This window comes from Cydia strobilella, chromosome 9, assembly GCF_947568885.1.
Source record: "Cydia strobilella chromosome 9, ilCydStro3.1, whole genome shotgun sequence".
In the NCBI taxonomy this organism is placed as follows: Eukaryota; Metazoa; Arthropoda; class Insecta; order Lepidoptera; family Tortricidae; genus Cydia; species Cydia strobilella.
This window is the reverse complement of record NC_086049.1, coordinates 17,292,780-17,319,821: the sequence shown is the minus strand read 5'-3', so window position 1 is coordinate 17,319,821 and position 27,042 is coordinate 17,292,780. Positions and strand designations below refer to the sequence as shown.

General features: G+C 37.1%; 1 protein-coding gene across 1 annotated transcript in view; it reads left to right on the top strand.

The window, feature by feature from the left end:
* Positions 1 to 14,933: 14,933 nt before the first annotated feature.
* LOC134744471 (ETS-related transcription factor Elf-3-like) overlaps positions 14,934 to 27,042 on the top strand; it is a 50,442-nt gene continuing 38,333 nt past the window's right edge. Inside the window, exon 1 of the mRNA XM_063678289.1 lies at positions 14,934 to 15,931. Within this exon, the coding sequence (XP_063534359.1) occupies positions 15,015 to 15,931 (917 nt within the window). The 5' untranslated portion in view covers positions 14,934 to 15,014. The remainder of the gene's footprint in view (positions 15,932 to 27,042) is intronic.

Sequence of the window (27,042 nt, the reverse complement as noted above, 5' to 3'; positions counted from 1 at the left end):
ACTTCCACTTGTATTGCAAGCTACGAGCTTTTGAGAAACGGGCCCCTGGTTGTGCCCTTGCACAAAGGTGGGAGGTGACAGGGCTAGAGGAAGATCGCCAATGAAGTGGAACGACCAAAATTCCAGCTTTACACCTCAACAGGGTAACAGAATGAGCAGGAGAAAAGATGCCAAAAATAAACGGACATCACGATTTTTTTATACTACGTCGGTGGCATACAAGCATACGGCCCGCCTGAAGTTAAGCAGTCTCCGTAGCCTATGTACGCCTGCAACTCCAGAGGAGTTACATGCGCGTTGTCGACCCTAAAACTTCTCTCCCTCGTTCAGCTCTGGCAACCTTACTCACCGGCAGGAACACAACACTAAGAGTAGGGTCTAGTGTTATTTGGCTGCGGTTTTCTGTAAGGTGGAGGTACTTCCCCAGTTGGGCTCTGCTCTAGGTAATTTGAGTCGGGGCGGGGCGGTGCGTGGCCGTTCTGTATGATAATACTATTATGATAGGATTACTAATGCTGCTGAAGAAAGGCCAGGTCAAGAGCACCCTAAACCGGTGTATGAGGAATGTTATGAAAGTGAAGGAAGCGAAAGAGCTATGTCAGGATCGTAGCAAGTGGAAATCCGTGGTCTCTGCCTACCCCTCCGGGAAATAGGCGTGATTATATGTATGTATGTATGTATGTACTAATGCTATTACTTATTCTGTGCCTTAACGTTGGAAGTGCCTATAACTCTTCATTATCAGGCGCAGTTGCCCTTCTTGCCCCCATTCCATGACTCATGAACTTGCCTCTTACACCATCATGAAGACAAAAACAATCTTACCTTCGTCGTTTTTATATTCGGATCAGGCTTTTCTCATTCCAATCTTAAAAGGCTTATAAGCCAGCAATCCACCGATAATTCTTTATATTATATGGTCCTGGATTTAAAAACAACGATTAAGAGTCAAAAATCGCGAAAACCTTGGTATGTCCGTGACGCATGCTTAAAAATCAAAAGCAAAAAGCCTTGGTCACAACAACAAACTTGTTTACAGATGCTACCAGTTTTGAGATATTATCAAATGCGTACGTACGCTGAGTACGTAGTAATATTATGTTGTATAATATATAATAAGTATAAAGATGATATAATGAGGTCACGACTGACAAGCCTGATGAACGATAGAGGAAAGTTTCAAAAACTATCACGTGACCAGAGGTGCGAAACTCCTCCGTTCGGCTCAGCATTGCTCCAAGCAATTATTAGGGTTGACACAACTTGACGTCCCTTTGCGAGCACGACCACAGATAAGATAATGACTTGAATTTTGACAACCCTCAATAGCCCAAAAGGATAATGCCATATACTAGAAAAGGACAGCATGATTCGTCCCTGAACCGCTGTCAAACTTCGGTTTTGTAGCAAGTTTCCTTTCTGTACAGTAGTACTGTTATTTATTCTGTAACGTGACGAAATTGACATTTTCACACTTTGTCTTAGAAAATGTCATGCAGAGATAGCTTGGTCCGACTAATGCTTTCCCCACCCCCTCCCCCTACATCTCTCCACACCCCCGCAACCCTTCATCAGCTCTCGAATTCTCGCAGGTGAAAAGGGAGGCACACCTACAGAACTGACAGCAGTACTTTCTCACTCTAAACAGCTGCCTCCTGCTCTAAAAGATCCATGAGCAGCAGTTAAAACAATTGAAACACCCCTGGTCACGTCTGACTTCAAGGCGCCAAGCACCATCAAAACATTTAACTAAATTGCAACCTTAAAGCAAAGCAATAAGGTAAGTGTTTCAATGATCAGTGCAGTGTACTGTTAGTAACATCTTCGACACATTTGAGTGACCGTTCTTAATACTTATTGCAAAGGAAATAAGTTCTACCTATGATCAGATTTATATGTTATTTTTAGTAAGTAGGGTAGGACGGGGACGTTTGGAACATTTTATGTTGAACCGCCTGTAACTATTTTATTTTTACAGTTAGAAGAGTATGTGCCGGATTATTAAAGGTTATTTATTTAGTTTTTAAATAAAATGTGTTTAAAAAGTCTCTCGCCCGTGGTTACGTAATGATAGGGAATTAAAGGGAATGTGGAAGAGTGGTTCAATTGACCCCATAGGTGTGTTAATTGAAACATTATGTGGGGACGTTTGAAACACCTTAATATATTTGGCAAAATGAAAGATAATTTGTTATTTTTTCTTTTTCAAAAAACTATCACGGTATTCAATGAGATCAAGAAAAGTTCGCAAACAAACATTTCACAATTTATCTGCGTCTGAAGATCTTGATCAAAGAAAGGGATGCAAAAAAATATTGTAAGACATCTAGACTTCTTTGTTGTGATTACCTTATACAATAAGATATGACGGTAAGGAATTTTAGTAGAAATACATAATTGTGTTTCATACAAAAGTTTAAATTATGACCATAATAAAATCACTGTCACTCCCTTTTTTACATAGCATGTATTATTTAAAAAAAGAAGTCTAAATATCAACAATCAACTATTTGAAAGACTTGTGAAAAACGCGGGGACGTTTGAAATGTTTTAATCGTCCCCAAGTACGTTATTTCAACCGTCCCCACGTCACATGTTTCACTTCAAGGACCAATATTCTTTACAAACAACACTCCATCGCTGTTTAATGGCAGTTAAAATATTCCATAATTCCCATCCAAAACACCATAAGAATTCAAGTAGTCAAAATATAGTAAAAAAAAATCAACGAACAAGTATGCGCTGCTGGGGTTGGAGCGAAGGTGCTTGACAGCGTGCTCAACACACATCTAGCTAGACAAGTACGTGCGATTACATGAAGCTCAGTTCGGTTTTAGGCCTGGGCTTTCCACGGAAAGTGCAATTGTTGTGTTGAAGCATGCTGTCACAGTGTTTAGGTTTTAGTTTGTTTGTAACATACGTTACGTTATAACAAAATGGATCTTGTTATAACGTAACGTATGCAACGTATATGTATATATATATATATATGTCGCATCCTAGTCATGATTACGGATAGTCAAATGACTGAAATGGTCATGAGTCCGTACTCATGACTCGTCGGAAGTTGCTGCGGAACGCCAGCGCCATCTGTGGCGTTGTACGGAGTCTATGAGAGGGGGCACGAGAATGGCGAGAGGTCATTCTACTTCCAGCTGTGGAACAGTGCGCTAGTCTCTTAGGAACTGTACCGCGTTTCGTTAGAACTACCTAGTTGATGTTGACTTGTGATTAAAATTAAGTCGTTCGAATTTACCTCAATAATACAATTATAAGCAGTGTTTTCTTGATATTGCTAGTTAATATTTCCGAATGCTTATTTCATGAACTGCTAGCGTACACTTAAACTGTGAAGTTAATACATCGAGGTACTGCGCCCTTCGCTTTTTGGCCATCCCGCCGTCATATATATATATATGTGTACCACTTCACTTCACTTTATACCGCGAAATTTTTGAACCGCTCCTCAAGACTACTGCGTTGCTCGCGCGCTCGAGCGTTATTGATTCAGGATTTAAGAATGACTGGCCACATAACCTTTCAAGTGGCATACGTCATTTTTAAGTTGAAGGAATTTCGATTTTATTTTATCAAATTCCAAATTTAAATGACGTTAATTGTCCGCGAGGCGGTTCCTGCCACTTCAAGGGATAACCTGAGTATTGCGTCGCATGCATAGGTATTATAATTTTCAAGAAATTTGACTCTATTCATAACGTGTTTCAATTGTCCCCGTCCTACCCTACTTGTTTACTAAAGACAGTTTTGTATGATACACACGTATATTGAGATCGTATCTGTGGTCAGGGTTGACTTTTTGTTTTTTTAATTCGAGGTCAAGGCTCTACTAACCTTCTTAAGTAGTCTATTCCATTTTTTAAGACAATTTAGATAATAAAGTAGAATATAATTCCATAAAAGTGTCGGGTACGTGCGCTATTTCTTAACACTTCTAAGGCCAGGATTACACCCGTAAGTTTTACTTACGTAGATTAGATTAGATTAGATATTTATTCTCATAATATGAAATTACATTATAAATTATGCTAGACTAATCTACATGAATTTATATTATGATCGTCATTGACTAGGTATTTACATAACATTATTTAATAAATTAATAGATACAAATCAAAAAATGTCTTACAAATTTTAAATTAAATTAAAAATTAAATTTTATGCATTCATGTCAAAAACAAAATACGGGATTATTAACTAAGTATGAGTATCTCCTATTGATCGTCATGTTCTAAATAATAACTAGTTATATACACACTTCGTTAAGAATCAATAAATGAGAACATGTCAAGTTTACAGTTCAATTTACAATTTCAAGTGTCGAGATCATATACTCATATCTCGTAAGTAGGGACACAGCTATAACTACAGAATGAGATATGAATATCGTTATCTCATTCTAGCAAATAGCTTTGTCCCTACTTACGTAAGTAAAACTTACGAGTGTAATCCTGGCCTAATGATAAAATGAGCCGATGTTTTGCAAGATAACTTTTGATAATTAGCCGAGCGTTATCGAAGGTCTCCGTTTCGGCTTGGGCAAAAATTCGCATGTACGGATGTTCTCCTCTGCCGCCTAGTGTTTTTTCTGTGCTAGATTTCTTTGCTGTACTAGATTTGAACATGACATAAATTTATTAATATCCGCTACCTAAAGGTTGTCTAGAAGCGATCTAACGATAAGACCGCTTATTGTTTAACCTCTTCTTTTCTGTATCCTTTGTATTGTTTTCTGTAATACTTATAATGAGGTGTGCAAAAAAGAGTATTTTTAACACACTTGCGCAAAACGACGTTTTTATTCCACCGATTTTTGGCTCATAATCCTAGATATTAAACACGCGTGCTCTTTCAGTGTATTATTCCACTCGTGCTTTTTCATTATATTATCCGACTGAGTTAAGAAGGTAACTGATTGCTAATAATATGCATGGAAAGGGAGCCTTCTTTAATTGGTCGGACTGGCGGGCACCGGCGCGCTCCTCGCGCCTGCGCAGTGCGCGGCCCGGCCGGCCCGCCCGCCGCGCCGCCCGCGGCCGGGGCGAGCGAGGGCCGGCCGGCAGTACGAGTATGACAGATGAAACACACAATACTAACTGTTTTAACTATTAAAATTTGATTAATATGTAAGTTTCTTTTTTTTCTCGCAAGTGTGTTGAAAAACGTCGTATGAAACGCGTGTGCATTGGTCATTACACACATCGGCTTTCTTATTGCGCAATATCGCCTCGTGTGTAATAACCAACTTAGCACACTTGTATCATAATGTATTATTGTATCGTAATACAATGTAATCCACAACAATATAGAGGTCCAATCCATGACACATAGAGTTAATCCAAGAAAAGTCTGCAGAGATTTTGACAGCACACGCAGTGCAAGTGTTATTTATACGTCATAATTTCATAGAAGCTTGACGTTTAAAAAAACACCTGCACTGCGTGTGCTGTGTGCTGTCAATATCTCTGTAGGCTTTTCTTGGTCTAACTCTATGAAGGTAAGTTTATGTCTAATATTTTAAAGCGGTTCCCTGAGCCAGGAGGCGAAAAATCTCCTTATATTATCCTGTTTTTCTAAGTGGCATTGATATTCTTAGACGTGGAAAAAATATATGTAGTTCTTGACTATATTATTTTTAATAACATAGCTTCCGATACACGCATTATGACACTTCGCTCGATACAATTAATTCCCAAAGTAACCTTTAACTCGGACTTTTAATTCAACTTTACTCGGTTATTTATTATGTGATACTATAAACAAAAAAGAAGAAAAAACAATCTTAACTTAAATAGTAACTTCATAAAAGTCAACAAAATTCGATCAAAATTGACACTTGGCGCGCATGATCTTTCCCGTTCTTTCTTGCGAAATGTGACAGAGACAGCGGCAAACCGATGGAACGGCCTTAAATAACAGTTACCACCTTCTTCCAAGAATACCCACAAGCTGAATAATATAATATTAAACAGACAGTAAAACAATATAATATAATGTAATATAATATAATAGTAGAAAATAGACAGGCAGGCAGACAGGCAGACAGACAGCGAAGTCTTAGTAATAGAGTCCCGATTTTATCCTTTGGGTACGGAACCCTAAAAATAAAATAAACTTGGTGTTCGCGGTAGGCCCTTTGTTCTCCTCTACGGGCCGCATTTCACAACTGATTCTTGTGAAATTTTGTGAACAGGTTTGATAATTACATGTATGGGTTTTTTTGTTTGCGGCATATTGTTTAAACTTATCAGTTGAACAAACGTTTGCGTTTGTGATTTAAGAGAGATATTTTGAAGATAAATCTTCAACCAGAAACGTCACTTTTGAGTCTTTTGACACTGACAGATCATATCAATAACAAAACCAGAACAAAATCATAACCTTTTATTATGATCAGAAATATCAGAATACGCCTGCTAGACATAACCTGCATGCCCAGGCAAGGTCATATCAAAACCAAAAATTGAATAAACAAAAAACGATCGTCGGTAAACCCAGAGCATCCCAATAAATTTTAAACCTAATAGTTATCTTCATAAAGCTCATATTAGAGTAATGTCTCGTATAAGACATGATAAATAAATTGTTCTAGTTCTTCGTATTCCTGCAGCGTACTGCCAAATACCTATAACTCCGTATAAGATGAATAAAGTCTAAGGAAAAAACTTGCCTCGGAAATCAAGACAATTTGATTCTCGCACAGTTGGCGCTACCGCCAATACCAACCTTTGGCCTATCCTCCTATTTGGAAATTCCTCTTAAACCCACACCCTGCCGATGCATCGCCGTCGCGACGGCGAGCGCCGGTGATAGAAAGCGGCCATTGGCATAATGTCAAACAATTCTTCAGAGCACAGTCATATTAAGTTAAATATCTTTACTATGACTGTGTACAGTGTCTTGTCATTTGAACTTACCTTTTCGACGCAGTAGTGTAAAAATAATAATTAACACTTTTCATCACTGCGTCATTCGACCTCTATTTTGTACTGGGATTGCATTTTTTGTGGTTTCTCAAACTGCGGTTACTTTGTGTATTTAAAAAAGGACTTATTTATTTGATTGTAACTTCAATCTTAAGGTTTTGGAGTTAAGGTTCATTTTAAAGAACCATATAAATCCTAAGACGATTTCTAACTACGTAAACACTAAACAGGATTGTTAATTCACAATACTAAACAAAATATCAAATATAAATCTAGCTCTTGAGCTATGCTTACACATACTTACTGACGCTGAAGTACTAGATATTCAGCTCAGTCAAAACCAAAATCTCAGTTACATTGCAAGGTTTTCCTAGAAAGTTATGTCACTGCACTGTCATTAGGTCGTTGAACCCGCTGCGCCCACATCACCTAAACTGGGTCTCAGGAAACATTGTGCGCTGGAAATTTTCTGGGATTCCCGTGTGTGTGAGCCTTAAGTTCGCGCTGCCACCAACTATAAGAATACTTTCACATTGCGGATTGCGAGTTTTTGCAACGAACGTACACCTGACATCAAGCCGGTCATCATCATCATCATCAGCCAGAGGACGTCCTCTGCTGGACATAGGCCTCCCCAAAGAGTGCCACAAGTGAGTGAGAGAGAGTGGCACTATTTTCTCTTACCTCTTATAGGAATCGCAATAAAGACTATATTTCTCTATCAAAGACTGTCAGGCCCTTGGTAGCAGCCGATGTACTCTAAAATATGTGAGCTTACACTCTAGTGCCTTGACAATAGAATTATGTTCAGATATTTTTAAGCACCTTGGTCGCTCCAATATATCTGACGGCGACTACGTAGGTAACGTTAGGTACCCACAATAAATAAGAATATAGAATAAAATATGCCTTTCTGAATTCCCCAATGACGTTGTATAAACCGCATTCAACCAATAATATTTACTTACTGCAAAAAATTCACACATTGGTAACGTTTATATTTTAAAAACATTATACCTAATCCATAACAAAAATGTTGACGGTTGTTGACTTTAAACTAAGAAAAAACCGGCCAAGTACGAGTCGGACTCGCCCATCGAGGGTTCCGTACTTTTTAGTATTTGTTGTTATAGCGGCAACAGAAATACATCATCTGTGAAAATTTCAACTGTCTAGCTATCACTGTTCATGAGATACAGCCTGGTGACAGACAGACAGACGGACAGATGGACAGACGCTCAGCGGAGTCTTAGTAATAGGTAATACGGTCCCGTTTTTACCCTTTGGGTACGAAACCCTAAAAACTCAGACTTGGTACTATCCCACAAAGGAAGGATAAAACAAAGAAAAAAGAGGGTATTCGATTTCGATTTAAAGTATTAATTTATGTATTATACACGATAATATATGACATACAGGATTTTAAAATGGGCACGCGATTTTGAACAAACTCAACCAGAAACTTTATTTTACCCATTTGTATAAATAAGTAGGTACTTCAAAATTATATGGATATGGAACCGATCATATCACACTATAAACTGAAATAGATAACATACACTAAAGAAAAAAGAAAAAAATTAGAAGAAGTTTATTTTATATAAAGTAGTGTGACTATTTAAAAAACACAAACCAAAAAATATTTCATAAAACAATTTAATTTGATCCCTAGTTGGATATCACACGATTTCTGCTAGCGGAGCGCTATTTTAGCGGCCCTATGACTAGTACCATGCGCACGCGACTAACAAAACCAGTTTCCGATACATTTGATACAGAATTACCCACAATCATTTGCGTGGATTTCCGAATCGGCTACTATTAAAAGTATTAAAAACTTATGCAATGTTTTATCTTATTTTATGGTTTTTCCCATACACCTGAATGAGTTTTGTTGTTTTAAGGAAACTGTGTGTCTAAGTACTAGTCTACTGTTTAACTGTGGCGGTAGATATTAACAAGTTAATAATATTATAGTTAGCTAGGGACTGAGCGAAAAGACTAGAAAACCCTGAACTACAAATATATACGATACGCACGTACTCACTACTCATTTTTAAAACCCATTTAATAAGTAAGTAGTTGAATGATAAACCATATTTAATGTGACATTTTTAACCAAAAGGTACCACATTGTCGCTTGTCAATAAGGTTGATTTCAAATTGAAGCTGTATGGAAATAGCGCCTTATTGACAACCGACAATAAGTACTCTTTTGATTGAAAATGGCACTAATAAGCCCAATTTACCACAAATGGCACAAACTACAATATTAATTAAATATTATCGATCAAGCTCCAACGAGCCTAATGGTCTAAATAAGTACTTAATTAGCTTTTAAGACCAATCATGTTCGTTCATTCAAAAACCCGTCCTAACACATAAATATTAAGGCACAAATTCATAAGTAGATTTATATTCAGAATGTTGTTTTAAAAAGGGCGCAAGTAACGTGGATTTGTGAGTGTTATAAGACGTTTTGATTATCGACTCTTGCGCACGTGGCGTTGACGGCGTTGTGAACGAGACGCGTGTTTCAAACGATTATAAGCCACAATTATTATACCGATTTCCTGGTACATTTGCATTATAAAATGTTTATAAAGTGTAAGAAAAACTCCAGCTTTCATAACAACTATATTTCTTGATCACAATATTCCATTACAGTTCAACATCCGATCTCCTCTCTTCACAATCGTCCACCCTTCACCTCTGCCCGTAACCGAATGCCTGTTAACCGCCATGCCAGTCGCATTTTTCTTTTCTTTAAACTACCTTCCATTTACAAATGTTAACAATCAATAACTTTACTTTTAAATTTAATTAATTATAGATTGACAATGATTATTCAACTCTTTATTTCATGAAATCTTTTCCGAATAATTAGTAATTTTAAAGAATCTTACAAAAGTATGTAAGCCAGGAACAGTAAAGCCAGTCAAATTAGATTTTTTTCCACGAATTAATTCCCAGCAAGCTGAAATTTCCAGCTGGAAATCGTCTTATTACCTTCATGTGGTTCTAAATTTTATTAGTGTAATCCGTTTGCTCCATTCCAGTTGTGGAAATATGTTTGCTCTATTTCAGTTTTTTGCTTGTAGTTCAAAAACTGTACGTCCGACGGAAAATTTGCTCTAATTATGATAAAAATTTACATCTGAGGATCTGAAAGATTAATATGAATTCGTTGTCGTTGTCGTCGTCGTCGTCGTTGTTGTTGTTGTTGTTGTTGTTGTTGTTGTTGTTGTTGTTGTTGTTGTTGTTGTTGTTGTTGTTGTTGTCAAAGATTGTAAAAAATCGCCGCCATTTTGAATTTCTTTTTTTTTATAATCGTGTTAATTCCGTTTTTTTTTTGCCAGCGTCTTATCCGCAACAACCTTGCTTGTAGTAATATTGTAATTGATGGTGGGTTCCTTCTACTTCGAGTGGCTCCCAAAATTTATCGACACCGCCTGGGATGGAGCAATCTCGGATTATACGAATTTAGGACCAAATGGAGGTATTAAAATGATTTCCAGCTTGCTGGTAATTAATTCCTCAAAACGCTTTTTTTTATCTAATTTGACTAGCCTAGACTAGTGATGTCTTACTATATGTGCCATTTTCAATCAAAAGGGTACTTATTGTCGGTTGTCAATAAGGCGCAATTTCCATACAGCTTCAATTTGAAATCAACCTTATTGACAAGCGACAATGTGGTACCTTTTGGTTGAAAATGTCACATATTTTATTTATAAAACCACGTAATACTAAACATAAATGGGGGCAGTTCGATAAAGGTAAAGTCAATACGGTTAAGTGTGGCAGCGGGGTAAGTGTGGCTGCATGACTTTCACATTGGGTCTGTTTACACATTGATTAGTGTTTATTGCGAGTTCATATGTACATTTGATAAAACATTCAATTATTGTATGAATTCGCACTAAAAACTAATTAATATGTTAGCCCGGTATGAAAGTCAGTTACACTTACCCCGGAGCCAGCATAAAGGATGACTCACGTTAGACCGGGCCGTGATCGGACCGGAGCTTCCGGCGCTTAATACTTTTCTATGACATGACAGGTGATCACGTGATGCTTTCCATAGAAAACGAAGCTCCGGAAGCTCCGGCCCGGTCACGGCCCAGTCTACCTGAACTTGCCCTCAAACCTGCATACTAACATCGAAATTTGTTAATTTCGCATCCGCACCTGATTTGATCGGTAACGTCGGTAAATCTTATCGAATCAACCACTTTTCTCGTCACATTCATATAAATCGAAATCGTTTGTGACCCTTTTATAATTATCACATGGGTAGTATAGTTTGTCAAATGACTCTCATTTCAAGCATAGACAGAGAATCACACTATATTAAAATTTGTCTTACACTAGTACTAGCACCCAAAAGAAAAGGATGAGTAAAGTTTTTTTTGTTCTTGTTTACTGACAATTTTTTTTGATCGACATACACTCGTGACTATTTTTTCTTTGCTATTCCTCTTATCATTGTACCTGTCAATCTCATGACAATTTAGTTCGCGAGATTCTAGAGGCGACCTTAGAGAAATTTGCTACGCGCCGTAGACACGCTACGGGGGCGGCGTAGCTTCAGCGTAGAAGAAAGCCTCTACACTTTCACGAGTACGACTAAATAGAGGGAGATATTTAGGCCAGTTCGATTCAAACCTACACTGACAGGCATATTCTAATTTTAATAATTGTATATGATTTCGATCTGGATTAGAATTTGATCGGATCTGTCAGTGTCAAAAGTGACATTTCTTCAAACAAAAACGTCACTTTTGACACTAGCAGATTCGATTTACATCTAATCCAGATCGAATTCTATCCTACAAATAAAATTAGAATACGCCCGTTACATCAGAATGATATTTGAATGTCGTTTGGTTATCGTATGCCGCGCCAATACAACGCTACGGACAAGACGTCAGTAAGAGGGAAATGCACTGTAACTGAAGGACATAATTTGATGTCATTCTGATATCAGTGTACATACGTTCGAATTGGCCTGTTAGTTGGTATTCTACGCGGCGAGCGTGATGGGCACTTTTGCATCGGGGGGTCGCGGGATGATTTGTTCGACTGAAGTTTGATTTATTATTGTTTTATATAGTTTAGACTTAAGGGGCCCACTGACTATCAGTTCGCCGGACGATATCGGCCTGTCAGTTAAGTGGCCCACTGACTATCAGTCCGCCAGACGATATAGGCCTGTCAGTTAGAACAAAAATTTTACAGTTCCGAACAACTGACAGGCCGATATCGTCCGGCGGACTGATAGTCTGTGGGCCCCTTAAGAGTAATTTGTGTTTAATTTTTTTATTTATTTCTTAGTTCTTACTTATTAAGTATTTTTAATTATTGTATTATCATTTTTTATTATGATTTTATTCTAATGTTAATTAAAATCTTATTATGACAATTAAATTTTAATGTTTACTGTTCTACAACCCACTCCTCACATTTAAAAATTAAACATTGTAATTATCAGGGATCAGGGCTTCGCTCGTACCAAATTTTATGATACGAACTCCAAAATACTCATGTTACCAAACATGAAAACGGCCCGTTATAGACACTTGGGGCCCACAGACTATCAGTCCGCCGGACGATATCGGCCTGTCAGTTGTTCCGAACTGTCAAATTTTTGTTCTAACTGACAGGCCGATATCGTCCGGCGAAGTGATAGTCAGTGGGCCCCTTAAGACCTCGCGTCGACTTCCGGTTCGAGCGCCATCTTGATAGTTAGCATCGTGATTAATTACTTTGTTTTTTGGCTCATTAATATTGTTTAAAGTGTAATATCGATAGCTTATACAGTAAACTAATGTGGTAGTGTGCAGTGAATGGAGAATTAATTTTTAAGCGCGTTTAACCACCATCTTGGAGTCAACGGCCGGTAGTCCACGTGCTTCTTGTAAAGTCTAGCTATCGATTTACAAGAGCTAACAAATCACCGTACACTGTCTTGTACAACCGTACAATTTTTGTCGTTTTTAAACCTCTTAATACCTTGATACTGGCGAAATAGTCCCACTGGGCTGAAGCCATAATTTTAAAAGAAGAAGACCTCGCGTCTCTCGATCGATAGATACATATATCTTACAAGATTTACTCGTGTAAAGATATATTAGTATAAAACAAGCAGGTCGTTGCACACACACAGCTAAATAGGAAAATAGGTCAAGGCTTACCCTGGAATAATAAGAATTTTTTCTTACGGAAAATAAATTTTCTTTGTGCCGTGTTGGTGTATAATGGAATTAATGGGGATCATAAATTATTACTAATTTAATTTGTTTGTGTGTGTGGGAATGGTTAAGTCCGCCTTGGTGGACACGTTCGTTATTTGATTTAAGTACCTTGGGAAACCTTGTACTTAATGGAAGAGCGGAGCCTTCTGGCACAAGTATCTTTTTACTTAAACAAAAAAAAAGAAGAAAAGTAAAAAAAAGAAAAAAAAAAAGAAGAAAAAGAAGGTTCTTGTTTCGATCCAAGTTAAAACCTGTTGTGTACCCAATATATCATTTTTCATTTTCATTTTCATTTTTTCATTTTCAAGTACAAGCACAGAATAAAAGTAATAGCACAGAATAAATGATAGTATTAGGTACAGAAGATTCACTCTAACAGGCAGCTTTGGAGCAGCCTGTATGTGTTAATAGCTCCTGAGGTAATAAATAATATGAAACCTTCTTTGAACTTATTGATTATCTTTTTTATTTATGACATTAATAAGAATAATAAGATTCTGACTTTTGACAAAAGTCGTCATTGCCGCACATTTTCGAATAAATTGTCAAAAACACTTATCAAGTGTGAAGTGTATTTATTTTGGTGAAGTATGTTTATTTTTGATGTCGATCATTGGAATTAATTTTTTTTCAATTTTTTTTACCTTTTGTTCTAATAAAAAAATATTTTGACAAATGTCAAAACAGCATATAATGGGCCATAAGCCATAAATTACTTTAAGGTTGTAAAATTGGCTGATATGACAGCGGTCAACGGTTCAACACTGATTTCTTATCTTTTTTATTGAACCAACATAAAACCAATTATCTGAATAAAAAAAAAATTTAACCAACATAAAACCAATTAGCTGATAAAAAACGTGTTATATTTTCTAAATGAATATGTTTTGCGATCAAACAGGAACATAAATAATTTAAGGACTTTTAAAGTAGGTACTTAATAATCTTGTAATAATTTTACAATGGCTAAGATTTTCACGGTCTGCATTTGAAATTGAATCTTAAATTATTCAGAATATAGTTAAAAATCCAAGCAGCAATGAATAAACCTCTTAAATTATAATACTCAACGTACATATTGTTTTATTACACATAAGTATTCATTTACTTTATTTGCGTTAAAAAGCAGTAAGTGTGTTTAAAGTTTGAATGCAGATACTGCCTTCTTGCGTTGGTCAGAGCCGTGACCTAGTCGAGTTAGCTTTACAGCTTTTTTATGAGGCTACCCGACCATTAACATTGGATGAAAGAATTGTCGTTCGCGTATCGTATAAATAAATCTTTAAAAACAAAATAGGTAATAATTAAAAAATAATTATTAAAAAAATATGTACCATGCATGTTATGTATAATTAAACGAACATACCCTAAATTAAATTCTATTATATCATAATTATCTGAGTTGTTTCAATAGATTAAAATAAACACAATTTAGTTTCACTTACACACACACAGAATTTGAGAGAAAAGAAAAAGATTTTTTTAAAAGCAAATTATAAAACAAAACAACCTTCAGGCGTCAAGCTTCAAAATCACATCATAAAAGTCAGCCAACTTGTCTAGCTTGTTTAACTTGTTTGAAAATAGATAACAAAACTGGGAGCTATTACTTAACATATGTTTAGTTCAAAGTACACAGTGTAAATAGTCAGCCTTATCAGTGTCGAACCGTATCCAAATCGACAGATAGCAGCGCTATCACAAAAACAAAACACGGCTTGTAAACAAACCGAAGCGTGCCAAGTATTATAGTAGGAGGAGTTGCGCAGCTAGCGTCATTCCGCGCCCGACCGCCGACCGCGTCGCACGCGCCATGCTCGATTACGCGCGCCCGTACGACCCCGCCATGTGCGACCTGTACCTCGCACCCGCCGCGCCCCCCGCGCCCGCGCGCCTCGACGACTTCAAACAAGTCTTCAACAAGGGCCCCGCCTCCTACATCTACGGAAACTACTACACCACCCCTCCGTACGACGTATACGCAGAAGAAGACCCTTCGACAAACGTTTACCACAATCTCGTCAGCACCCGCGAGTACCCGCGCGATGAGTGGAAATACAAATTCGTTGTCGACTGGAACGAGGACGACACAATATCCTGGATCATCGACACCGCTATAGCTATGGGCTTCAGTGAATACGACATACCGTGGTACAACTTCAAAATCCTCGGTCACGAGTTGCGAATTATTAAGAAGGATGAGATGATGCAGAGACTCGCACATCCCAGCGTCGATCCTAATATCACAGCCAGAATAGCCAGTGGATTGTTTGATAAACTACAGAGCCGTATAAACGAGGAATTGCTCCGACAGTCATCAGTGCTAAGGTATGCAGAGAGTGATCCCTATCAGCAGCAGGAGCCTGCGCATACGATGTTGGACTTGGATTTGGATCACAAGAGTCGGATGTACGCGTCAGATTACAAGCCAAACAACAGCAGTTTGCTAGCAGCGTGCGATTCCAGTGACGACGCTGAAGACGTGTACCGTAACTCGGAGACCGCATCCCCTGAATGTTCCTACGGCAGTGATGTGAGCAAGTCCGGAGATGAGGACGATAAAAGGAAGCAATTCAAACGGCCGCCCGGCCGGCCGAAAGGAAGCGGCAGGAAAATCTGCAAGCGTCCAAGAAGCGTATCAGTCCCGGAGTTCCTCAGAAACCTCCTCTTCGACCCAAAGTACTGCCCGTCGATAATCAAATGGGAGGACCACGCCAACGGCAAGTTCAGGTGAGTCTGATGTCCTTGTGCAGTGCAGCAAAAACTGTGTCGTGACCGAGCTGTTAGCGCAGCATCCATGCCTTTATACATATCACGTTCGAGACACGTGGCCCACCACACATGTTTGACTGCATCTTAATAATATTTGTCGGCTATACTGACCAAGTCATTACTTTACCTGTGTGTCTACCGCACTATACTCAGAAATCAAGACTGGTTATTATGATATAATTGGTCGGTTCTCCTTGGCCATCGATTATGAGATCAATTACTCCAGGGTGATTAGTTGTCGCGAAGCCATCTGCCGTGACTTTAAACTCGCTCCAATTATCATCAATGCATTTCATCTGCATATTGATACAAACTTAGCCAATTCAGCCATAATTAGAATATGATTTAGCAGGCTAGAGTTAGACGTCATAATTAGGGCTATATTTGGATTTTTATTTTGTTGTCGAAATTATTTTGTCAGATTTCTTTAAAATTTGGTGAGATTCCCTATTATGTACAATATATACGCAATTTCACCGTGTCCTAAAAAATCTTCCTCTGAGTTACGAAAACGTATGGTATTTTCGTATTTTCATTGAGTTGCGTAAATACCATACGTATTCGTACGTAGTTAGCATAACACAATGAAAAAGTAGGTATGGTCTACATTTTTTTCTGAACAATGATTTATTACACCCAAAATGAGGAGCTCTTCAAACTAGCCTTTAAAAACCTTAAAATTATTAACAGGCAGTGTTTTTAGTTAAGTTTTATGTGTGGTCTCGTAAGAACACACCTACTAACTATGCTACCAAGAATGATATCCAAAATTAGATAGATACAAGACAAGAAGTACTCAAATCTGTGAACCGAGATATAATCACTTTACCATTATCTATAAACAAACAGTTACACGTGCAAATTATGTAAAATAACCGGTGTAGCACATGTATGTATAAATTATACGTATTGAAGACGTAAAAAATACAAAGTTAATAAATTATGGCCGTCCATTCGATATACCGGATGGTGTTTTTTGTCTGTTTTTATGCAGCCCACGACACCAATGTTTGGGTTGCAGATTTTTGTATCGCTTATAAAAAACTTAATCGATAATGTATAAGAAAGAATTCATACATAAAATCAAATTTATATAATTAACCTTTTGAAGAGTATGTACCTCCGTGTGCTTAAATCAATATTGAGTTGTGATACCCACCCTCAATTACCGCGTGTTTGTTATTTATACCTTATCATTGAAGATTTCTGGGTATTATTTTTGTTTTGTTTGTCTCTTAGAAGATTGGTGCTAATTTGTGATTGAACGTAGATTTTACACCACGATCACAGATCAAGGGTAGGGCGTAGAATAGTTAGATCATGTGAAAATTATAGATGCATCTCAAAGCATATGCGTAAAAGACCATACTGGATCGAAATGTATTTAATAGGTCCTCAATATGAAAAGGTAGAACCAGAACTACAAATATAGAATAGAATAGAATAGAATGAGATTTTATTCGTAAACACAAACAAACAAGACATTACATAATACAAAAGAAAACATAAAATAAGATTAAAGTGCCACGAAATGGCCTCATCTCAGCATGTTGCTGGTGACTTCCAGCGCTGATCTTCCGATGAGACCATCAGGTGAGAATATGGTACATAAGTTCAAAATAATAATGTTTTTTTTTTCGTTTTTTCTTCCATTGCGTCATTCAAATAAAGATATTCGATAACACATAAACATAAATGAAGATATCCGAATTCGTTATGGACCAATTAGTTAACTATTAGGACCATAGGAGGACTATTTTTACGGAAGGTAGGTACATAGTTCAGGTTAATCCAAATAAAGCATGGTTAAAAATTACTTTGTACATTCTTTGCAAACGCGATAAAGGGGCATGGATAGAATGACAACAAGAGATACATAATTAATCTCATTAACGGGTCTATCGCGTTAAACCCGTTAATGACATTAATTATGTGTACAAAACGAGGATGTTTAAACAAGAGATACATCAAGATTACAAGATTTTGTGAATTTTGTGATGGGTTTCTAATATTTTCGAAATATTGCAAGATCTATGTTCACGTAGTTACGTCGGGGAATATCAGGACTCATGTCTTGTTTTCCCAATTCTCTTCTCTTGTTTCTCTCAATTGTTTCTTAGGTAATCATCTGAAGTTTTATTTAAAATCGTATAAGATTACACACAGACGCTAAAGCCAAAATCTTTGAAGACGTATTAGAAATCGATTGTTTCCACCATTATTTCCACCATTGTCTCAAAGCAATGAAGTAAATCCTAATGATTTAGTTTGTCTATTACTCAATGTTCATCGCCTTAACCTTGCCTATCGGCCTCGTCCGCTGTTCGCATGTTGACATTGCCACTCAACTCCTCCATCTGCCATGACACCTGTTCTGTCTTAATAAGACTGATTTTGCATTGTCTTAATACCAGCTTAAGTTTGCATGTTGACATTGCAATAATAGCGGCTGCAGTCGTCTTGAATTTTAAAGCGTTGTGATAAAGATGGCTTTGCATTGTGATGGGTGGTGTGTAAGTTTGTATGGTTGACGTAACTCCGTGAACAATTGCAATAATCGTAGCTGGGGGCTTCTTTACGCGTTGCTCGTTGGGCTGGAGTTGAAGGTTCCGTTTTTGCTCCGAAACTAGTTACTGTTTTTATGAAGTAAACATGATTATCTTAAAGTATTTTTGATAGTTATCACGATTCAACATGACGCGTTTACATGCGATCTTTGTTTCTTTAGTCTCCAGCCCATTTTTTAGCTGTTTCTGGGTTCTTCCTTTAGTAAAAGCTATTCCGTATTGACTATAGTGAATAGACATCTTTTAAGTAAGCATGATCCACCCTAGACTGCATCGGCACTTACCATCAGGTGAGATTGCGGTCAAATGCTTGCCTTTTCGTAATAAAAAAAACTACATAATCAGATAGCCAATTCGCCTATACCTACAGTTGGGTTAAACGCATTTTAGAAAAGGCCACTTCTGTGGACAATACCATAAAAGTTAACCACTGGTACATAATATACCGTTTTTCCAGTCTAAGGCCTAAGAACCTATTAAGTACACTTGTAAGTTTTACTACAAAGCTATTTGTTAGAATGAGATAACGATATTCATCTCTCATTCTGTAGTATATCTGTGTCCCTACTTACGTAATTAAAACTTACAAGTGTATCTTAGGCCTAAATTAATGGAAAATATATCCTGCCTGTAAGGGACCAGCGTAAAAATTAGCTTTAGATTTCCTTAAGGCCGTTTCATCGGTTTGCCGCTGTTACTGTCACATTACGCAAGAAAGAACGGGAAAGATAATACGCGCATTTTGATCGAATTTTGCGATGTCTACAGGAAAAACGCGAACGAGAAGCATATTATAAGCAGTTTTTTGCTTGTATGTAAATTCCATATTGACGTGTAAAAGTGCCCTTGTGGCCTATTTGCTGAATAAATATTGAAGATTGAAGTTTGATAAAATGTGTATAACCAAGTTCAGTGCTGAAAAAATACCCTGAGTACAAAAGAAAAAAATATATACGGTAAGCCCAAGGAGGCTTGTGTTATAGGTACTCAGACAACGATATATATAATAAATAAATACTTAAATACATAGAAAACACCCATGACTCAGGAACAAATATCTGTGCTCATCACACAAATAAATGCCCTTAGCGGGATTCGAATCCAGGACCATCGGCTTCACAAGAAAAGAAGAATAGATATATAAAGGGACGCCTGCTGTCAAGTACATTTTCAAAATCTGCATAAGTCCATGCCCATATTGTCCACATGCATTTGCCAGCGCACGTATGTATTGACAAATCCCGTGGACCTGAGAACCAGTTCTGCCGGTATAAAAAGGTATTTTACCCATTCCGCATTTAAAACCAAAAAGGCATATGTCAATATCATACAGCCCATAAATATATGTGCAAATAAGAACCTTAGTTCATTGGAATAAAGCGAAATGTGTGTACATATCTTTGAACATACGTATGACTCTTCAGTTTTGATGCAATGTTGCCAGGTTTGGTGCGATGTTGATTGCAGAGAAGCGAGGTCGATTATTTTATAAGGCTATATAACTATACAGAGTAACCATTTGTGACGTTTTCAACCAAAAGGTACAACATTGTCGCTTGTCGATAAGGTTGATTTCTAATTGAAGCTATATGGAAATAGCGCCTTACTGACAAGCGACAATAAGTACCCTTTTGGTTGAAAATGGCACATTTTAATATGCTTATTTATTATATTCGCCCGTTGTATGTTCACTGTGTTTTTTGTTTTTATTTGGGGCTCCTATATTTTACTAAGTTATCACATTCACATATCATATCACAATCATCAATTGAGGAGTGTATTTTCAAAAGGGCTTATTTTTGTATAGTGTTTATAAGCCCTTTTGAAAAGACTCCTCAATTTTTAAAAGCACTATCCTTTGTAAGTAATTGAGTTCAAAATATTTTCTTATTCACCGAATCACCCTGTAGGTATATAAAACCCCGGACTTAAGACGTTTATCCATGGGGCAGTTAGCCATTTAATTATATGCGTCTAGTTGCCAAGAGGTTTTTTTTTAATTATATGTATACTATGTATAGCACGTATATCATAATGACTGACCTTGTGGCTTGCTGTAGTATGTGGTATCTGATCACTTGGCTCGCTTGCATTAAACCTTTTACGCTTACGCCTCGTGTGCCTTACGATACTGCGGCGCTTATCATGGCATATTGCTTATTGTTGCCACAGAATAAGTAATAGTATTATCATACAGAACGGCCACGCACCGCCCCGCCCCGACTCGAATTACCTCGCCCCGTGACAGCAGATTGACGGTCGTTAGCCGGCTGCTCAGTACTATTTTTAAGCAACTTACACTATGACGCATGACGCGTGTACAGACGTGCCGTTCACACATAGAAACGCAAGTGATTTTTAGGGTTCCGTACCCAAAGGGTAAAAACGGGACCCTATTACTAAGACTCCGCTGTCCGTCTGTCCGTCTGTCCATCTGTCCGGCTGTCTGTCACCAGGCTGTATCTCATGAACCGTGATAGCTAAACAGTTGAAATTTTCACAGATGATGTATTTCTGTTGTCGCTATAACAACAAATACTAAAAAGTACGGAACCCTCGGTGCGCGAGTCCGACTCGCACTTGGCGGGTTTTGATGTATAAAATGTTCGCCCTGTATTGCTACAATAGAAACTGCTTCTAATTTATAAATGTAATATTACCAATTTTCAAAATCATCCCTAACCCAAAGCTATCCCAGTTCACCTTATGGTAGCCATTAAACACCTGCTACTTTGACAACTCGAATAAATCCCTGAACCGGGTGGGTAATTGGGTGTTTTGAGATGAGACAAAAGATAATGGACATGTTCTCTAATGACTGACAGGCATCTAAATTATCATAATCATTATCATTAACATCGATTTTTTCAATCGATCACTGCACGAGCGAAACCGGTTATTGGTCATATAAGTTCTGAGAACTGTATGTTTACTAACATTATGTACATATCTCGTACAAATATATACAGTTCCACATACTTCAATGAGTATGTTATATTAAATCACATTTACAATGGGGTCTATCGTGAATTTATTTTGTTACCTTTATTTACCGACGTTTCGACACAGGTTTCACTGGTCGTGGTCGCGGCTAACTGACGTCCCAGCAAAATGTCAAAACAGATGTTATAGCTAAATGAAGTGCCCGTTAGATTAACATTAAATATCAATTTAAAAAACCGGCCATGTGCGAGTCGGACTCGCGCACGAAGGGTCGTACCATTACGCAAAAAACGGCGATAAAATCACGTTTGTAAGGGTACCCCACTTAAATATTTTTAGTATTTGTTGTTATAGCGGCAACAGAAATACATCATCTGTGAAAATTTCAACTGTATAGCTATCACGGTTTATGAGATACAGCCTGGTGACAGACGGACAGACAGACAAATGGACGACAGTTTCCAATTTGTATTTGTGCTTATTTATATTTCTAGTTTTTTGTGCCATTTCCCTTGTTATTTAAGTTTCTTTGTTAGTGTAAAGGCCGGATTCCACCAACGTGCGGCACTGTGCGGCACAAGCATATTCAGTATAAAAATGGTTGTGCCGCACAGTGCTGAGCATTTTTTCCTATAGGATCAACCCCGAAATCGCGAAAAAAAAATTGGCTGTTTCATGCATTTTGACAGACATTTTCTATGGGAGGTCCCATTGCAAAAGTTGCTCAGTGTGACGTGTGACCTAGCCCGTAAATTATTGCAGGTGACTAAATAAACACCCTCTATAATATATTAAATATGTAACGTTTTTTTTTTTATATTTCCAAATATCCATACTTCCATACTATAATGTTATAAATGCGAAAGTGTGTCTGTCTGATTGGATAAAAAATAAGCTACCCAAATTACTAACTCCACCCAGAAGACATCGCGGGCAGAAGCTAGTATTTAATAATAACCAGGATTCTAATGTGATATTGAACACGTTTAAATTTGATGATTTCAATAGTTACCTAATAGTCATCGCTAATCAATTAATAATGAACCCTGAACACATTTTAATTACGATTAATTAAATGTTTAATTGACTTGTCGGCTATAAGATAACTTTTGACATAACCTATTAATTCGTTCAGGGGAGAGTGGGAAAAAATTTACGTTCCCATAGCTGTGTCTCTTTTTTTTCGGTTTTGCAAGGAATTTTCTTAATTATTCCTTATCCTTTTGATCATTTAAATGAAAGGCCTTTTTGGGATTTTCAAAAGCGTTGTTATGAGTTTTCAATGCATAATATTACAAGTAAGTTATGGTTATATGTCAAAAACCAAAAAAAAAACGTTTGTCACCTATTTTTCGGACTCACCCACCGAGGGTTCCGTACTTTTTAGTATTTGTTGTTATAGCGGCAACAGAAATACATCATCTGTGAAAATTTTAACTGTCTAGCTATCACGGTTCATGAGATACAGCCTGGTGACAGACGGACAGACAGACAGCGGATAGGGTCCCGTTTTTACCCTTTGGGTACGGAACCCTAAAAAGGGGCAAGCTATGATGGCGCAATCTATACAAACCTATGACAGTTACCTAAAGGCTACCCCACACTAGCGTCTTTTAAGCGTCGGCGCGGCGTCTAGTCGGCTCGAGAAATGGCGTCGCGTCGCAGACTTTGCGCCACCGTTGCGTCGAGCAGCGCCCAGCGGCCATCCCATCTAAGGCGGATTCGGCACTCGTTGGTGGTTTTAGACGGTAAAAAAAAAAAAACCCAGCGGCCATAGAGTTGAGAAGACGCCCACGCTCGGGAGACGCTAGTGTGGGGTGGCCCTTAAACTTGTCTACTTTCAGAATTGTATACTTTTATAAGTGTGAATGGGTTAAAAATTTGCGACCATGTTCGCTATTACCAGCATAGACAAAACTATTGGAAATAAGAAACATAAAAATAAGGCCCACTTGCACCATCCCACTAACCCGGGGTTAAGCGGTTAAACCGTTAACCTTGTGTCAAATTGTACTGGTAACCATGGTAACTCCAGGTTATATCGGTTAACCCGGGTTAATGGAATGGTGCAAGTATAAGTAACACAACATTGACTACTTCCCGGCCGTTTTTGTACAGTTTTTTGACATTGTTTTGTTTTTGCGGCCCGTCTCCGTCGTGTTTTAATCACTTACAGTCCACTGAAAACACACAAATTCACTCGTATATGTCCAGGATTAGACTTTGTTACAATGCAATAGAGCTTAAAATGCTACAAAACTTTGGATATTGCAATTATATATGTAAAGGGGAGCCTTGAACGATTACTAATAAAGATCACATTTAAAATCGGGTCTATCGCGAATTTATTTTGTTACCTTTATTTACCGACGTTTCGGATGTATGCGCGGATGTTGTGAGTGTTGCGTGTCGGACTACTGACAATAATTAACATTTATGTGTAGTGGGTGGTTTGAAAATGTGATGTCTACCCCAAACTTTAAATACACTTTTCGTCGGGTGGTCACACAAATCTCTGTTTTGACATTTTGCTGGGACATCAGTTAGCCGCGACCACAACCAGTGAAACCTGTGTCGAAACGTCAGTAAATAAAGGTAACAAAATAAATTCACGATAGACCCGATTTTAAATGTGATTTAATATGAGTTCAAAACGCGAATGTTTTAAATGTAGACTGATCACTGATTACTTAAAATAACAGCCTACTGTTTTGAAATTAGAATTAGCGCCACTTGCACCATCCCACTAACCCGGGGACCCCGGGGTTAACCGTTAAACGGTTAAACCTGGAGTTACCATGGTTACCAGTACAATTTGACACTGGGTTAACGGTTTAACTGCTTAGCCTCGGGTTAGTCGGATGGTGCAAGTGGCCCTAAGTAAGTTTACAGTACACTTTCTACTTCAAATTTGTATGAAATTATGACGTATAAATAACACTGATAAACACTCATTTTACCCGATGACCCCAAAAATGAACCCCAGAAATAGATTTTATTTATTATTGTATTTTATCTTATAATTTATTGTACCTATGTGTGTTATCTATCTTTGTATCACGTGTATATTGAATTATTTTGTAAATTGTAATTGTAATGTAACCTTAATCAATTTTAATATTTGTTGTACCTACTAACACTATATGGATCTAGATTAGCGGTTCCTAACCTGGGGGTAATTACCCCCGTGGGGGTAAAACTGGCTTTTTACGGGGGTACCTATCTATAAGAAAAATATTAATGATTATGGAGGAGGGGTAAAATGGAGTTCCCTAGTTAGTCAAAGGGGTCACAGTGTTAAAAAGGTTAGGAACCACTGATCTAGATATTATGATTCGAAATAAATAAATAATTGAATTAATCGATTAACCTACACAAAACAAAACATATTTAATGTCATAGTTAAGATCAATTTGTATAATAGACAATTATTTGAAAGAAAACTATACTCACTTCACCCGCACTCACTCAAAAACTATTACTTTTAATGAATCAATTAGGGCGGGGCGCGCGGGGTGCAGTGGCACCGTATAGATTTTCTTTTTTCTTTCTTCCGCTCGTTGCTACGCACCCAAGGACTTCCGGGGCCACCCTGTTTTCGAGATTCCACGAAAACGCAAAAAAAGTGACATTAATTAATTTGGATCTTAATTAAGGACGCTTAAATGAAACGTAATTCGTTCAGCCCGGGCAGACAACGCTTTTTTTCAATTTCACGAATATTTATCGTGTCTTCTTCAAAAAAGATGTTGCTGGATTGGCTAATTTTGTGAAAATAACTAATTTTGTTATTTAATCATTAGACAACTTTGAATTTCGTCATTCGAAAATCTGTGGAAAACGGCGAAATACTATTTTTGAAATACAAGCGTTTTCAATGCTATTAGTAGAATTTAAATGCCTACCTAGTAGTGGAAATAAAAGAAAACTAAACTAAACTATGGGGCTCTATTGTTTCCTATAAATTTTTATAAGTCATAATGTATTGAATGTCCGCATTTTCGTTAGTCATAATTTGGTTTTCGCGTAACTTTTCAGGATTGCCATAAAACAAACCTAACCTAACCTATCTATATGATAACCTTGCTAACGTTAACGGTTTCAGAATTATGACTAATGAAAATCTGACAATCATTACATTATTTATTTATTTAAGCCATTTAATTCCTTAATAATTATACACATATTTATATTTCATTATTAAATTCAAAATATAATAATTGTAATACATTTATAAATTAAATTAAATGCATGCATGTTTAAATCGGTAGCGATTTTATACAATATTTTTAATAATTTTTATTATTAAGGACCTCTTGACGAGTAAAGGCCTCCTCCATTTTACTCCACATTTCCCTATCTTGGGCTATTGTTATCCAGTCGTCGCTGACAAACTTTTTTAGTTCTTCAGCCCATCTTTCCAGTGGGCGGTCATTACATTACGACTCAATAATTATGTCAAACAAAGGGATCCGCTAAACTATGTTTAATAGGTCTACCGCATTTGTGGGTGGGTTTTATAATGTTTTCGTAAAATGTACTTTCATGGGATAACTTTATACTATTTGACAGCTGTCAATTGTCAGATAGGTAACTAATGTGTCCCATACTCGTCAGAGTTCCGCCACAGTCATGTTTAGAGCGAATATGGGGAAAATTGGATCGAAGAGCAATAAAAAATTTAATAGAATTATGGCATTAACTAAAATGTATTGTTAAAGCTTCTTCGGCTATCTTTCCGGGCACTTTCACTAACATTACAATACAATAATTGTATTGTAATTGTTTCCAAAGGTTAAAGTTAAGACTTTTTCTCGGATTTCCTATCAAAAGTCATACTTTTTATTAATTAGGTTTCTATTTCTATCTCTAACAATGTTTCGCGTTTTCATCTCGTAGACGAAGGAAATAAAAAATACCGGAGAAGTGCGATTCGGACTCGCCCTCCGAGGGTTCCGTACAAACACAATTTTTTGTAAATTTATAGTTTTCTGATTGTATTTAAATATTTTAATCAATATAAATAAATAAATATTATAGGGACATTCTTACACAAATTGACTAAGTCCCACGGTAAGCTCAAGAAGGCCTCTGTTGTGGGTACTCAGACAACGATATATATATTACTTATACAAATACTTAAATACGTACATAGAAAACATCCATGACTCAGGAACAAAAATCTCTAGTCAACTGTCATTAGCTAATATAGGTTTTTTTTTTTGAATACCAAAAAATATTTGTTTAAGTAGGGGGAGGGAGGGAGGTAAAATGCTAACGATTTTGGATTTGCGCTGGTTTTGACGTTTTTCTTCAAAATATCTAAAACTATATTTCTGTTTGAAATTTTGCTTGTCAAATCCCTCGATATCATTCGCTATTGTATACTAAAATTATGCTGCTCTGATATGCAGGAAAACGATATACAATTTAAAAATAAAAGAAAATTGGACATATATTCGTGATTTTTTTTATCGAGCCAACTTTAATCTTTTAAAGTTGCTTAGAGTCTGCCCTCGCAAATATAGTCAACTTTTTGAGTAATTTTTTTCATAGCAT